Source organism: Scleropages formosus, chromosome 1, assembly GCF_900964775.1.
Source record: "Scleropages formosus chromosome 1, fSclFor1.1, whole genome shotgun sequence".
Taxonomy (NCBI): domain Eukaryota; kingdom Metazoa; phylum Chordata; class Actinopteri; order Osteoglossiformes; family Osteoglossidae; genus Scleropages; species Scleropages formosus.
Genome location: NC_041806.1, coordinates 31,019,070 through 31,033,101, shown reverse-complemented (window position 1 = coordinate 31,033,101; position 14,032 = coordinate 31,019,070). Strand labels below are relative to the sequence as shown.

At 41.7% G+C, this 14,032-nt stretch overlaps 2 protein-coding genes across 2 annotated transcripts; one reads left to right on the top strand and one right to left on the bottom strand.

Moving 5' to 3' along the window:
* The first annotated feature begins 2,426 nt into the window (after window positions 1-2,426).
* On the top strand, window positions 2,427-9,684 carry LOC108924120 (synaptosomal-associated protein 23-like). The gene is made up of 8 exons (XM_018735305.2): window positions 2,427-2,547; window positions 5,821-5,934; window positions 7,343-7,384; window positions 7,612-7,660; window positions 7,753-7,870; window positions 7,997-8,140; window positions 9,082-9,226; window positions 9,415-9,684. Exons 2-8 carry the CDS (start codon window positions 5,878-5,880, stop codon window positions 9,475-9,477), a joined length of 618 nt encoding a protein of 205 aa, XP_018590821.1. The 5' UTR covers window positions 2,427-2,547; window positions 5,821-5,877; the 3' UTR covers window positions 9,478-9,684.
* A 956-nt stretch (window positions 9,685-10,640) lies between these two features.
* On the bottom strand, window positions 10,641-12,819 carry churc1 (churchill domain containing 1). Its single transcript, XM_018735306.2, has 4 exons — window positions 12,666-12,819; window positions 11,714-11,849; window positions 11,552-11,622; window positions 10,641-11,268 (listed from the first exon to the last, which is right to left on the bottom strand). The coding sequence occupies exons 1-4, from the start codon at window positions 12,702-12,704 to the stop codon at window positions 11,176-11,178; spliced, it is 339 nt and encodes a 112-aa protein (XP_018590822.1). The 5' UTR covers window positions 12,705-12,819; the 3' UTR covers window positions 10,641-11,175.
* Between the last annotated feature and the right edge of the window lie 1,213 nt (window positions 12,820-14,032).

Sequence of the window (14,032 nt, the reverse complement as noted above, 5' to 3'; positions counted from 1 at the left end):
CAAGGCACCCCAAGGAGGACTCGAACCCCACACCCACCGGAGAGCAGGGCCTGGTCCAACCCACTGCACCACCGCACCCCCCTGCAGTTATGTAGTGCAATATAAATAACTGCTTTAGGTGTCAGTGTGCTTTGATTTTCTCCATTGACATTTTTGTTAAATGTACAAAAACTGGCCCTCAACTTTTATTTCTTCATGTGTCGTGTCTAGTTGGCCGCCTATCAAGCTGATAAACAGTGAGCACTCATTTATGCAAACTCTAAAATCAGTGGCCATATTGAACATTTTAAGTGTTTTTACTGATATATACATGTAGAAAAATGGGACCAGAATGTGGTGTTATGATGGCAGGGCAGAATTCCAAATTATTACTTAATAATGTTGAGTTTCTCAAATGCCTGCTAAATGCTGAGCCTTTGATTCTAAAGAAAATGTAAATACTGTACATCCTAACAGGTAGAGCAGCCTTAGCCACATTAAGGTGACCAAACCTGGGGCAGGCGAGAGTTATTAAAGATCCCATTTCTGTACATTTCTGTTAATCCACTTCCAATGATCATTTATTGGTAACGGTACCAAGAAGGAGGCAAAACAGATGAGATGGGTAAAAGGTTATGTGAATGCAGGGTTAGATAGGGTGGAGGTTGGTTTGTTGCAATGCTTGTACTGGATGGAGAGGGATAATGTTTTTAAACAAGATTATTAGGAGAAAAACCAAACCTACACCTTGTACTTCCTCTTCACACTCTCCCGTAAATCAAAACCAATCACAACAGTCTTTAACTTTCAAACACAAACTCGATATCACAAATCACAACCTAAATAGCACATAATTGTATAATTATGGGGGGGGGCGTAGTGGCGTGGCATGGCATGGCAGGTTTGGCCGGTGCCTGCCGTGTGGTAGGTCTGGGGCTCGAGCCCTGCGGCGGACTGGCATTCCGTCCCGGGTGCACCCCTCCCCCGAGCCCTGTGCCCTGTGTTGCTTGGGCCAAGTGGTTGTTGACGTGGTTGGTATATAATCACACACACACACACACACACACACACACACACACACACACATCTTCAGAACCGCTTGTCCCATACGGGGTCACGGGGAACCGGAGCCTACCCGGCAACACAGGGCGTAAGGCCAGAGGGGGAAGGGGACACACCCAGGACAGGATGCCAGTCTGCCGCAAGGCACCCCAAGCGGGACTTGAACCCCAGACCTACCGGAGAGCAGGACTGTGGTCCAACCCACTGCGCCACCGCACCCCCTATATTATCATTATACCTGTAATTATATAATTCTATAATTTCAGAAAAAGTTATAAATGCATTAATATTAATAAATTTAAGTGAAAACAACTTTTAAAACATGAATGCCCTTACAATTACAGGAAATCTATGACCTGTAGGGCAGCTAGTACTGTAGTGGTTGGTGCTATTGCCTTTGAATCCAAAGGTCACACGTTTGAGTTCTGCCTCTAGCTATAGTACTCTTGAACAAGGTACTTACCCAGAATTACCCAGCTGTATAAGTGGATAAAAACTGTAAGTAGCTATACATTGTAAGTCACTTTGGAAAAACGTATTTCACATACACATTGTCTGAAGCTGCTTGTCCTAAGTGGGGTTGTGGCGAGCTGGAGCCTAACCCAGCAGCACAGGGCTGGGGGGGGTGGACACACACCCTGGATGGGATGCCAGTCCATCGCAAGGCACCTCAAGCAGAACTCGAACCCCAGACCCACCAGAGAGCAGGAGCCAGCCAAACCCGCTGTGCCACTGCACCCCCCCAGAAAAGTATCAGATAAATGTAAATTGAACTGCAGATGTGCACCTACACTAACATTACACTCAAACTTGGTGTGATTATAGACATCCTTGTTGTCTGGGAGTAGAGGGCCTTCTGCTCAGAGCTGAAACATGGTACACCTGATGTTAATTTTGCTCTCTTGATTCTCCACTAAAGTGCTGTAAAATGTGACTGACGCACCTGCACAAACTCATTTTTTTCTCCAAGAGGGTTAAGACACATAACGCTTCGAAGTAAGTCTGAAGCCAAAAATATGCCTTTGTGCACATTGACTGTATCCTTATAATTAACTTATAATTTGTTAATATGGCTTGTTTTGTCATTATTTTAATTTCATTAATGGAACAATGAGTTGCATTGCATACTCACTACTTTTGGTGGGTTTCCTACTTTTCTGTTGCTACCGTTTGCATTGTTAGTGTAAAGTGAGACACAAATTAAATGCAAGTTTCTGAGGCATGAACGCAACCTTCAGACCAACTTGCAACTGCACCGTTTTTCTCAGCTCTGCTCAAGGACAATAGTCCTTGGTGTTTTCCATTGACCCGCTGCCTTTCCACCCCTGCCCGCTTCGTGGCGCTAACGAGTCGACGTTGTCTGAACGTCGTCGCGTGCGGACTCGCCGTAGAAGGAGAAGAGGTCCGCCCTGTGCGCGAGCGCTCGACTGAAGGAATTCGGATGGCTGAAGTGCGCTGACGACGTTCGAGGTGGAACTCCCGGACGGCTTTTAAACTCGAAAAGCAGTGAGTAGCTTCTAAAGGCGCTCAGTTTTGTACGGTTAGCGACTTCGCGTACACGTTTATAAAGTGTAAGTGAACCTCCGTGTGAGACTAAGTGAAAACAAAACAAAAAAAGCTAAGCCAGCGGAGTGTTACGTTAAACACACTCAGGTAGCGGAGACGCATGGAGGGCCGAGTGAGACAAGGACAGTTGGCGCGTCGTCTGACGTGCTTCTTCCACCCTCTGTGTAAACACGACCCAGAGAGATACTTCAGAGATACTACGTTACACACACAGTCCATTGTACCAATGGTTGTCGAGGGAATTGTGTGCAGGACCTAGTTTTTATAGTTAACTTTTTAACTTTAAGCCAAGGCTGAGCGCCGGTGGACAACACACAGTATGGACAGTGTCTGATGGAGACTTGTGAGATTCAGATTCCATCATCATGTGACCAAGTTAAAGTTTGTTGGCGATGCCACTGCAGTGTACAGTGTGTGTGTGTGTGTTTGACCAATGGTCATGCATGCCTCTAGACGAGAGTCAGTATACTGTCATCAAACAAAGAACTGCACGACCACATGATTCATCATCATTTGTGTCTCCTTTCATACTTAATAGAATATATTGAATTCACAATGGAGATGTAACACTTCTGGGGAAAAATGTAACAGTGTATTCATTTCAGTACTTACCATTTACAGCTCATTTTTGTGTTTTAAAAAAAAAAAAATCTCATTGAGGATTTGAAAAGTGGTGGTAAGTAAAAAGGATGTCTTGAGTTGAAATCAAAGGCTCAGATTGAACAGCTTTGCTAAGAAGCCTGGAGGAAGAAAGGACTACTGTGAAAAGTGTTTTTTCTCTGATCGACGATGATCAAGACTCGCTTTGCGACAGAAAGTGTAGGAAATGCATTGCGCTGAGATGTAAGAGAAAACTACATGGACTCTACTCCTAGTCAGGAAATGACAGGCTTGGGATCCCCCTTCAAAAACAGGAAAGAGTGGCTGGAGTTTAACAGGAAGGGAGAAGATTAATGTTCAAGGAAGGTGCTGGATAGATTGTGTTGTAGGGGAGCTGTGCATGCCTGGTACAGTAGTTACAGCTAACACATTGCACTTGAAAGACCCAGGCTCAAATCCCACTTCCTGCTGTAGTACTGTTGAATAAGATACTTGCACTGAATTGCTTTAGTGAAAAAAAAAAAAAAAAAGCCCAGCGGTATGAATGTGTGAATCATTGTAAGCCACCTTAGAGAAAAGAGCTAGATAGCATTTACATTTAGATTTGTGAACTGGCTTCTGGTAGGGTCCTGCCTGCTGGCGGAACCAGCACTGAGTTCCCTGTTTTGTTTTCTGCTGGTGATTCTGACTTAAGACTGGCTCTGTAGTTGCATGCTGCCTGAAGGGTTTGTTTAGTTACCTCACTAGTGTTGCTCAAGGAGGGAGTTGCTTGAATTACCATAAAGGTTTTATGTTTTCAGTTCGTCATCCTGGTCTCTTCAGTTTTATATTTCCTCATTTGGCCGAGCTTGTTACTGTTTTGGCCAGCTGCATATGAACAGAAAGAATTGATGTTTGGGTCATTCTAACTCTTATCCATTGCCACCAGTATTCCTGGCCTCTTGATTGTCCTGATGGTGTATAACTTTGCCAAAACTTGGTATTTATTCTTTTTTAACAATCGGTTTTTCAATCTTTTTTCTTTTCTTGTATAATTGTATAGAAATATGGAAAATAAATATTAAGAGGTTTTCGGACTCGTATTGTTTGTGGTGGCCTCTTGACTTCCTTCAGCTTAGCTTGGATTTTTTTTTTTTTTTTTTTTTGCCAGACTTTAAATATAATCTTAACCTTGCCTTTTCATGTTATACCATACAGAAGACCAGGTGAAATGTGAAGTCATTGACAAATTATTTCTGACTTATTTCTTACTCAGACAAAAATATTAATATTAACAGTGTAGCCCCCACGCAACTTGTTCTCATGTGTAGTTGGATATTTGGGGTGGAAAATAGTTATATAAATATGCAGAGGGTTATGGTTTTGTAACGTGATGTTTTTTGTTGTTTTTATATTGTATGTTTTTTTTTTTTTTTTTTTTTTTTTTTGGTGTTTATTGGTGGGAGTAGTGTCATTTAGGGACTGCCCAATCAGTGCTGGTGGGGAAAGTGCTCGCGACCTTGTGGAGTGGGATGTTCCGGGAGAGGAGGGGAAGAAGACGGAGTAGGAGGGAGTTGTTGGAACACCGCGTGGGGAGAGAGGGAGTTTTTTTTTTGAGACCGGGCGAGGAGAACGATCCGGTTTGGGTTCGTTCTCGCTCGGGTGTTTGCTTGTTTTTTTTTTTTCCCCCCAATCAGAGCAATCAGAACCAGCCGGCGTGGAGTCAGTTAGGTTTGAGTAGTTGAGTTTAAGGGAAAGAGGGGGAATGGAGCACGTGTGTGGTAGACACCGCTTTGCACCTAGTTTTTTTTTTTTTTTTTTTTGGAGTTGTGGGGCAGTGGAAGTGTTAGGGTTTGGCCAGCGCGACTGGACCCGGAGAGAGTGTCGCCAGGACTCGCCATCATCGCTCCCCCTTTGCTGGAGAGAGGGTGGATGTGAGGACAGGTCGCTGTCGGTGTCCTGCACCGCACGAAAACCGTGAGTAACGGTGGGGGACTTTCCCTCGGTGGTGGACAAGGAGCTCCAGACTAAAGCGCGCCAACGAGACGACGGTACCAGAGACTGAGTTTTATATAAAAAAAGGAAAAAAAACCCGGGTATAAAAAAGTGTTTGTTTTCTTTGTTGGTGTGAATATTGTTTATTTGTGTGGACGTTTTATATTAAATGTTTGTTGGGGTTTATTTCACCTGAATGTTGTGACAGTCCCTGTGTGGGTGTGAATTGTTTTTTTGGGGAAAGGAAAAGGGGCTGAGGTTGCTTAGTGTGATGCATGGGAGGTTTGTACTCACACAGTATAACAGTATAGCTGCACGACGCTAACTGGGCCCCTCCTCACCCTAGCGAGAGTCATACCCTGCAATTGGGGAAGCAACAGTACACGCATCCCAAAGTTGTGTTGTAGACACCATCGATTCACCTCCCATGCTAATAGTAATGTTAAAAAACATCAGAATTGAGTGGGTGGGCTACACTAGTATACTTACAAAGCATGCTCAATAACATCCAAATAAGAAGATTCTTATAATGCCCACAAAATACTCAATTTGTCCATGTGTTTATATTTGACTTTGGTTACTTTTATCGGTCTTACGGTCACTATGTTTAGCATTTTGTCCCCCCCTCTGTCTGTGTAGATCTTACAACCTGAGCTGAGTGGACTTGAAGGAACTAATCTAGACACTTGCATCACCATGGCGGACATGTCATTAGAGGAGATGACCATAAGGACCAACCAGGTGACAGATGAGGTATGTTTATCATGTAATACTGCAGTCAGTGGCATTTTGTAAATGTGTAGTAGATTCACTAGGCTTCACGATTTAAGAAATTTACTGTCAGAAAAATGTGGAAAAACATGTCTTGCTTTTGAACTGGTCGTCTTTAATTGTGCTCTTTAAATTCGGTCCTATTCTGACACTTTCACTCTTTTCTTTTCCTGCTGCCTCTATGTGGGATGGGACAGATATCCTTGATCTGCTGTGGGTGGGGACACTTTGCAAGCTGGGTCTGTCTGACTAATCAGCATGCGTTGTCACCCCAGTGTGGAGCAGGGTAAACACAGCTTCTGACACCTAACTGCAGTAGTAATGAAAAAGGCTTTTATCCTATTTGGATTCATAACAAACGTCAGTTGTGCCCATTACAGTCAGTGTTTGTCCTTTTGCCTGCAGTAATGTGTTCTTCGTTAATTTTGTCATTTTTTCGCTACATTGTAATTATTGGGTATCCAGTCCTGCATTCTGTTTTTTTTTCCATGGATTTATTCTGTAACAGTTTGCTCATCTGTTTCACTTAGTCACACAGAAGCATCTAACTGTAAGCATCCATCCTGTACACAGGTGGTATCATTGCCTGGGTTTTTTTTTTCCCCCCTCCATTTATTAAGTGGCACATCTCCCAGTCACAAGCCAAAAGTGAAGCAGTCCACACCTTAAAGTGAGGGCTTTTATTGTTGGTCTTCTAGCTGCTTTCTCTTGCATTGTCACTGATAAGATAAGGCTGTCATTAGGAAAATACTTCATTCAGATTAAAAGTGACTTTTAAATAAAGGTCACTTCACTGCTGTGTGCATAGTGTGGATGATGAGTTGAAGAGTAAGTTCAGTATCTGTGCACCCTCTGTGTTCTGAGACTCCATGTTTACAGTACAGGTTGTGACAAAAGGCAGATGTAGCCCCAAATCACAGTTGTCCCTTCAAGTGAAATTATACATTTGGCTCATTTACTTCTCTCCCCAATGTGGACCATTGCTGTTTTTTGACTTCTAGCTCCTTCTGCAATGGTCAGGGTCCAGCTTTCAACCATTAAAGACATGTTGGTTTACTTGTGGGACCACCCATCCCCCTTAAATCTTATTGCACCTGTTTGTGTATGTAGGTTAGCGTTCAGTATTTTCATCTTCAGGTTTCCGTAGTTTAGTTAGGTCTACCAAGTATTGTAGTTTCTAGAAGTCTTCCAATTTCAAATAAGCAGTGAGGTTACATGACTAGATACTGTATACCCCCCCCCCCCCCCCCCCCCAAAGAAAAAAAAAAAAAAAAATCAGCAAGAGACATCTTCTATGAAGAAGCTGTTGAAGTTCATCTAAGCTTTAGATGAAGGTCTGACAAGTAATTATTGATTGTGGGAGTTGAAAGTTTTTTCTTTTTGCTTACAGTCACTGGATAGCACCAGGAGGATGCTGCAGATGGCAGAGGAGGTGAGGTTACACCTATGTGATTGTGCCATTGTTTTTTAATTATTTTTGAAAAATTTACACTAACACATTTATTTATGGGAAACTTGTATTCTTGCTAAATGGCATTTTTTCTGTAATGGGAATCATTATACTAAATCTGCCACTGTCTACCTGTAATCACATATAAATGCAACTTGATCTGAATTGCTACTGTTTAAAACTGGATGTGACCCTCTCCATCTCCTCAGACTCAGCAAACAGGGCAAAAAACGGCAATAATGTTGGGTGAACAAGGCGGTAAGTAGGCCAATACAACGCCTTCAGGTGACAAGTGGTTGTTTGCAGGGCCTAGTTTCTGCTGCGCCAGCAACATTCACCTTTTCTTCCAGAGCAGCTGAATCGTATTGAGCAGGGTCTCGATCAGATTGGCGAAGACATGAAGATTGCAGAGAAGAACCTCACAGACATGTCCAAGTGCTGTGGTCTCTGCCTGTGTCCTTGCAACAGGTACTTCCTCATCAGTTCTTGCATTTCTGTGTGAAACATGTCGTTTGTTCTGTAATTCAGATTTTCCAAACTTCAGGTTTCAGTTTTTGAATCGTTGCAGTTCATTAACTTGAATGGTTGGTTCAGGGTGAAGACGAGCGATAAGGGCTACAAGCGTGCTATGACTGCTGACTCCGATGCCTCCAAAGGAGGGGTAGTATCCTCTCAGCCCACTGGAATACGCAACGGGCAGCCAGGCCAACAGACAGCCTCCGGCCCCTACATCAAGAGGTGCTGTTCTGTTCTGCATGGTCAGAGTTAGTGAATATATTGTATTTAGGATGCATGTTAATGAATATCTAGTTTACATCTGATGCTCCAGATGGGATGACTTACTATTTTAAAGGAATAACTTCAGCATGGTCTTCCCCCACCTTACAAATTACTGAAAAGCCCTTTGTGAGGTGAATTCAAAGATATAATTGCCATTAGTTTAAATGTTTGTGTTCCTGAGCCCCAGATTGATACCAATTCATAAATATCTGTAAATCTCATTAAAATGGACAGTTAACTCCAGTAGTTAACAGTTGCATAAGGCAGTTCCATCATCATGTGTAACTGTCTGTTTGTACTACATCAGCTTTTGTATCTATCATGCATCTCACATTTAAATGCTTACAAACATGTATACATGATACTCTGTTTATCTATTAATTCAACCATTAAGGCAAAATAACAGAACAGTAATGACAAGAAAGCAATGGAAACAAAGCAAATGAATTCACTCGCCAAACAGGCTTATGTAGTGCCTTATGGTGCCTTGAAGTGCCTTGGTTATGCAGTTTAGTGTGGGTTCAATCCCTACCATGGGTGAATGATTGTAGGGAGTTTAGCACATCCATCATTGTCACACTGGATAAGTGTTGGTTAAATACTAATCGTAATTCGCTTTGGAAGTGTTTGATAAATTAATGTAAGTGTCTCACCCTGCTCAGCTGTGTGGGGGTGCACAAAATCCAGATTCCGTCCTCATAAATGCGAAGAAATGCCCAGGAAATCAAAGTAGGGCTACTAAATTAAATTCCTCGTAAAATCAAATGCTTGTAACTCAAATGGTTGTATCTTGGGGCATGACTATGCAGGTAAGGGTTGATGTAGAGTCACCGCAAACATGGCAATCTAGGTTAGCTGCAGCGAGTTTACCAACCACGCTGTGCTGACTTCCCACACAGGATAACAAATGATGCTCGGGAGGATGAGATGGAAGAGAACCTGGAACAGGTGGGGAGCATCATTGGCAACCTGAAGACCATGGCCTTAGACATGGGAACGGAGATAGACAAGCATAATAAACAAATTGAACGCATCAATGAAAAGGTGAGATCTGCTGGGCTGAAGTCGGCACATGCTGGGTGTGTCATGCCCGATCTAAACAAGCTCTTTGCACTGAGATTTGTCACTTTCTTGTCAAAGTAGCAGTCCAGGTAGCACTATGACTCTAGAAAGATTTGTCCTATTTGGTTTCGTCATCTTTTTTGACCCCTTTTGTCCTTTGGATGCTGCAGGCGGAGGTCACCAATGTCCGAATTCAAGATGCCGACAAGACGGCCAAACAGCTGCTGAAGTAGGGGAATGCATCACAGGACTGTCAGCAGAAGAAATGTCACCATTCTTCCTTCCCTAAATGCAGATTTGTCCTTTGCTGTCTATCCTCTAGAACACTTTCCTCAGCTAGCTAGAGATGGCTGGGAAGCACGAGGGGGTGATAATAGTGCTAGGCACCCACATATTCCAGCATGCTGATGTTCTCAAATCCTACCTTAAACAGAAGAGAATCCACAGACATTAAAGTCTGTGGACATATCCACTCATTTTGGTCATTAAGCTGTACATTTAATTGCTGAAAAGAAATTTCAGACTTTGGTTCTTTCTCAGGTCCCTTCACATTTATATCAAGCTAAAGCATAATGTACTTTTGCTTACAAATAGTACTTTAATTTTTAAATGTTTATTGGTTAACAGTTATGAAGTAGGTTTTTAGATATGTTCTACTTTTGTATATTTACTGACAGTCACGTCAAGAGAACATTAAAAACATAACATTTCATACATTTACAACAAAATTCATAAGAGGGTGCTTTCTTTATGTCGATGCCTTATCTATAGGTGATTTGCATCTTATTGGGGGGAAAAAAGGCCTTATGGGGGGAATACATCAGGGATGTGCCCTGAAGACCACAAGTAAAAGTTATGCATCTTTTTGTGATTCATTTGTTTGTATGGATTTTAAAACTCTTGTAGGGCACAGAATTTTTTCTCAAAATGTAGTCTCACTTGTACTGTCCAAAGACTGGGGTTTAGGTTTAATTGTTTGCTGCATGTCTGTGGGTGGTTGAGTATGAAGTAGACAATCAGTCCAGTTTTTGACTACTGATCACCTATGCTGTATTTCCTCTTAATAAAGGGATCTTTTGTAAATGGCCACCGCATTCACTTGTTCACACGCTGAGTTTAATATACCAACAACTTTCAACACTTAAACCCATTGCTGCTAAGATGCATAGGGGCACACAGAAAAGGGCTGCTAATGTATTGCATCTCCAGTAAATTTAGCATTTTAATGTATTGTAATTCTGCCTCACTTTAACAACACTTGAAGAATTAATGTGAGAATCTATAGTGCTGCTTGCAAGAATATAAAACCCTTGTCCTGTAGTTTTACCATTAAATGGTTATTCATGAGAACTAGTCTTATGTGACAAAAGAGGTGTGTAATGCTTAATTCCATAAGTGCAAAAATAAGTGAACCCAAGTGGCATTGGTTAAAGCAAGGAGGTAAGTAGAATCAGGTGTGTAAATCATTTTATAGCTTTAATATTTTATACAAGAATAATAACCATCCCTATATATTATACTTTCAAGCAACACTGTAAATGGAATGACTGAACATTGGACAGAGTCTCAGTTCATTTCCACATCAACCCTTTTCAATAGCAACATGTTTAAAATCAGTTTGAAGCAGATGATCATGCAATTTTGGTATTTAAAATACAAATCCAGCTGTGTAACCTGGAGTATTGCCTCTGAAAAGCAAGTAACAAAGCAGTATTACAAAGTCAAATTCCATACAAATAGGCAGGTGCAACTAGCAATTCAGTCCTCAATTGTAGAGAAGTTATGCATTTGAAGTTATACTCTTGTAAGAAAATACATGCGTGCATTAAACCGTGTTCCAGAAGAATACACAGCAGCATTTGAGCCATCCCTTTGTTCCCATCACACAAAGTTTTATTCCAGAAAAGATGGTCTGTGGTGTATTCCATCTTCTAGAATAGTGGTGTGGTCTGTCTTGGGTCATCTGGTAGCACACTGATAGAATCCTCTGCTTTTCCACACAGAAGGCACAACATGGTATATTCCTGGAGAACAGATTCATGCAAAAAAACATTACAAAACAGAAAAGCTTTTCTTTTTTCCCCCAAAAAATGCTGGGGCACAATTCTATGAGTACCATTAAAAGGTTTTCCATGGATTTGTTCAACAGATCAACAGCATCTTTATTAAAAATACTTGCATATACTTAGTGTAAAATCAGTACAATTCATAATGTACAGGAAATTAATGTTTTCTTTGGTCATTAATATGTTAAAGCCTACTCTAATTTCACCAGCTGGTGGTTCTAACTGACAACAAAGTCATTACCTGATAATCATCCACAACAGAAAAGGTGTACTCATGTCTGGCTATTATGTGATCACAATTTTTGCACACATCTGCAAGAAACAAGAAAACGGAAGAATGCAAAGTTTTAGCGTTTTACAAAAAACATGAATGTTCTAGTACTCAATGCAGTCTTGAGCATACGGTCATAAGTGACGATCTCCTCTCCATCCTCATCTTCAGTGGCCTTGTTGCTGATAAGCACAAAATCCCGCTGGTGGCACTTGGCACAGCCGACATAGTTCATCAGGTAGGAGCCGCTCTCCAGACAAGTGTTGCCCTGCAAGAGAAAGCAACACCTCAACAACTGGAACAACGAGGCTCCTTCATGCACACAGCAGCTACCTGGATTACTCCATCACAGTATGAACCAAAGACGTGGTGATCTACAGCTTCCTGCTACAGATGTATGGACTGTACACCTGGAACTGTTATTCTTCAAAAATCCAACTCGCCACCTGATGTGCTAGAAACCTCAACCATACTTGGGTGAGCACTGCCTGTTTGTTTCTTTGCCAAACTGTGTTCAAGTGCTCTGTATCACTATGTGAGAAGAGCACTCTATAAAAATAAACTGAATAATGACATGTAAAGACCTTTACATTCATTTATATAGCTGACACTGTTCTCCAAAGTGACTTCCAATGAACTCTCTGTAGTGTTACCAGCCCACACACCTTATTCACCAAGGTGACTTACTCTGCTAGATACACTACTTACATGGGGTCACTCATACATATATTAAGGGAACACACACTCTCTGTCACTCACACACTATGGGAACCTGAATAGCGTGTCTTTGGAGTGTGAGAGGAAACCAGAGCACCCGGAGGAAGAGAACATGCATGGACCCTCTTGCAGCGCCAGACTAAAGCTGTGCCACATGCAAATACGAAATAAAAATGACGATATCTTTCTAAAGAAAAATAATATAGGGACTTCAAAAGCAGAAAATAATTCACATGAATTAAGTTAACTGAATTAAGGCGACTAGATCAAGAATAAGGAATCAAATCGCTGTGGTGTCTGTCGAAGCACTTCCGTTCCGTATAATCAGCCCCCTTTCGAAACAGCTAAACTCGCAGCAATCGCTCACCCTGTCAGGGTATTCTTTTTGTACGCAGTCGGTGCACATTATCCTCCTGTTTTAGCCGAAGAATCGGCAACTCCGTAGCACATCAAATCCTTCGGTGGCCTCAAAGAATTACGCACTACTGCTCTCCAAACGAGTGCAGACCGAAAATATCACACTTGTGCCACACTTCCGTCACATGACTGTAGACTTCCGGAGAACTTCCGCCACACCATCGAATCGTGAGGTTTAGTCATTATTTAAGTAATTCACTGATTTATTATTTTGTCGTGACATATGGTACTGGTACTTGGTATATTCTCCAGCCTTTTATAAATAGCATCCTAGATACTAAATGTACCAGTTTGCCTATCTGAAAGTCCATTATTGCCTCGCAAAATATTGACTATAACAAGTACACATTTTTAATTCAAAATTACACACACATCTTCTGAAACCGCTTGTCCCATGCGGGGTCGCGGGGAGCCGGAGCTTAACCCGGCACCACGGGGCGTAGGGCTGGAGGGGGTAGGGGACACACCCAGGACGGGACACCAGTCCGTCGCAAGGCACCACAAGCGGGACTCGAACCCTAGAACCAGCGGAGAGCAGGACCCGGTCAAGCCCGGTCAAATCCACTGCGCCCCCCCCGCCCTATTTCACAATAAAATAATAAATACAAAGATTAATAAAAAAAAAAAACATCTTTTTTTTTCGCCTAATGGACTAGAAATGGAATGGTTAAAATTCAGCTGAATGTTGAAAGAGAACGAAAGAAATCAGAATCACAACGACCTTTATTGCCAAGTATGTTCACACATACAAGGAATTTGTCTTGGTGACAGAAACTTCCACAGCACAGACAGAATGACAGTGACAAGACAGATGAGAAGATAGAATATGTGAATGAAGGATAAAAAATATATAAAAATATAAAGTATACGTTTAAATAAATAGGGTTTAAATGATCTTTAATTTTCTTAAATTACTACTTTACTATTAAATAACTACTTCTATAACTAAAATCCTATCTAACATTTATGTGAAATGTGCCCATTTCTGTAACAAACTGTCACTGATGCTCCAAAATGTGTATGAAGGAAATCTGAATGCATACAAAATTGTTATCGTTTATATAAGGCTAAAATACTGCACAGTGAGCCTATTTGAAAAACTTATAAACTATGAAAAACGACTTTCGGTGATTGCATTTGAAAAACTCATCAACAGTGCCTTTTATAAGTTGTGCTTTCAAACGTGTGTATTACCATAATCCTGTACGACGCTGTATTCTGGTTGGAGGGGGAGGGGCTTTAACGGTTAATACGTCATCAACAGGCGACAGGCGGAAAATTCGTACGTGTCAACGTCACACGGAAGGGGCGTGACAA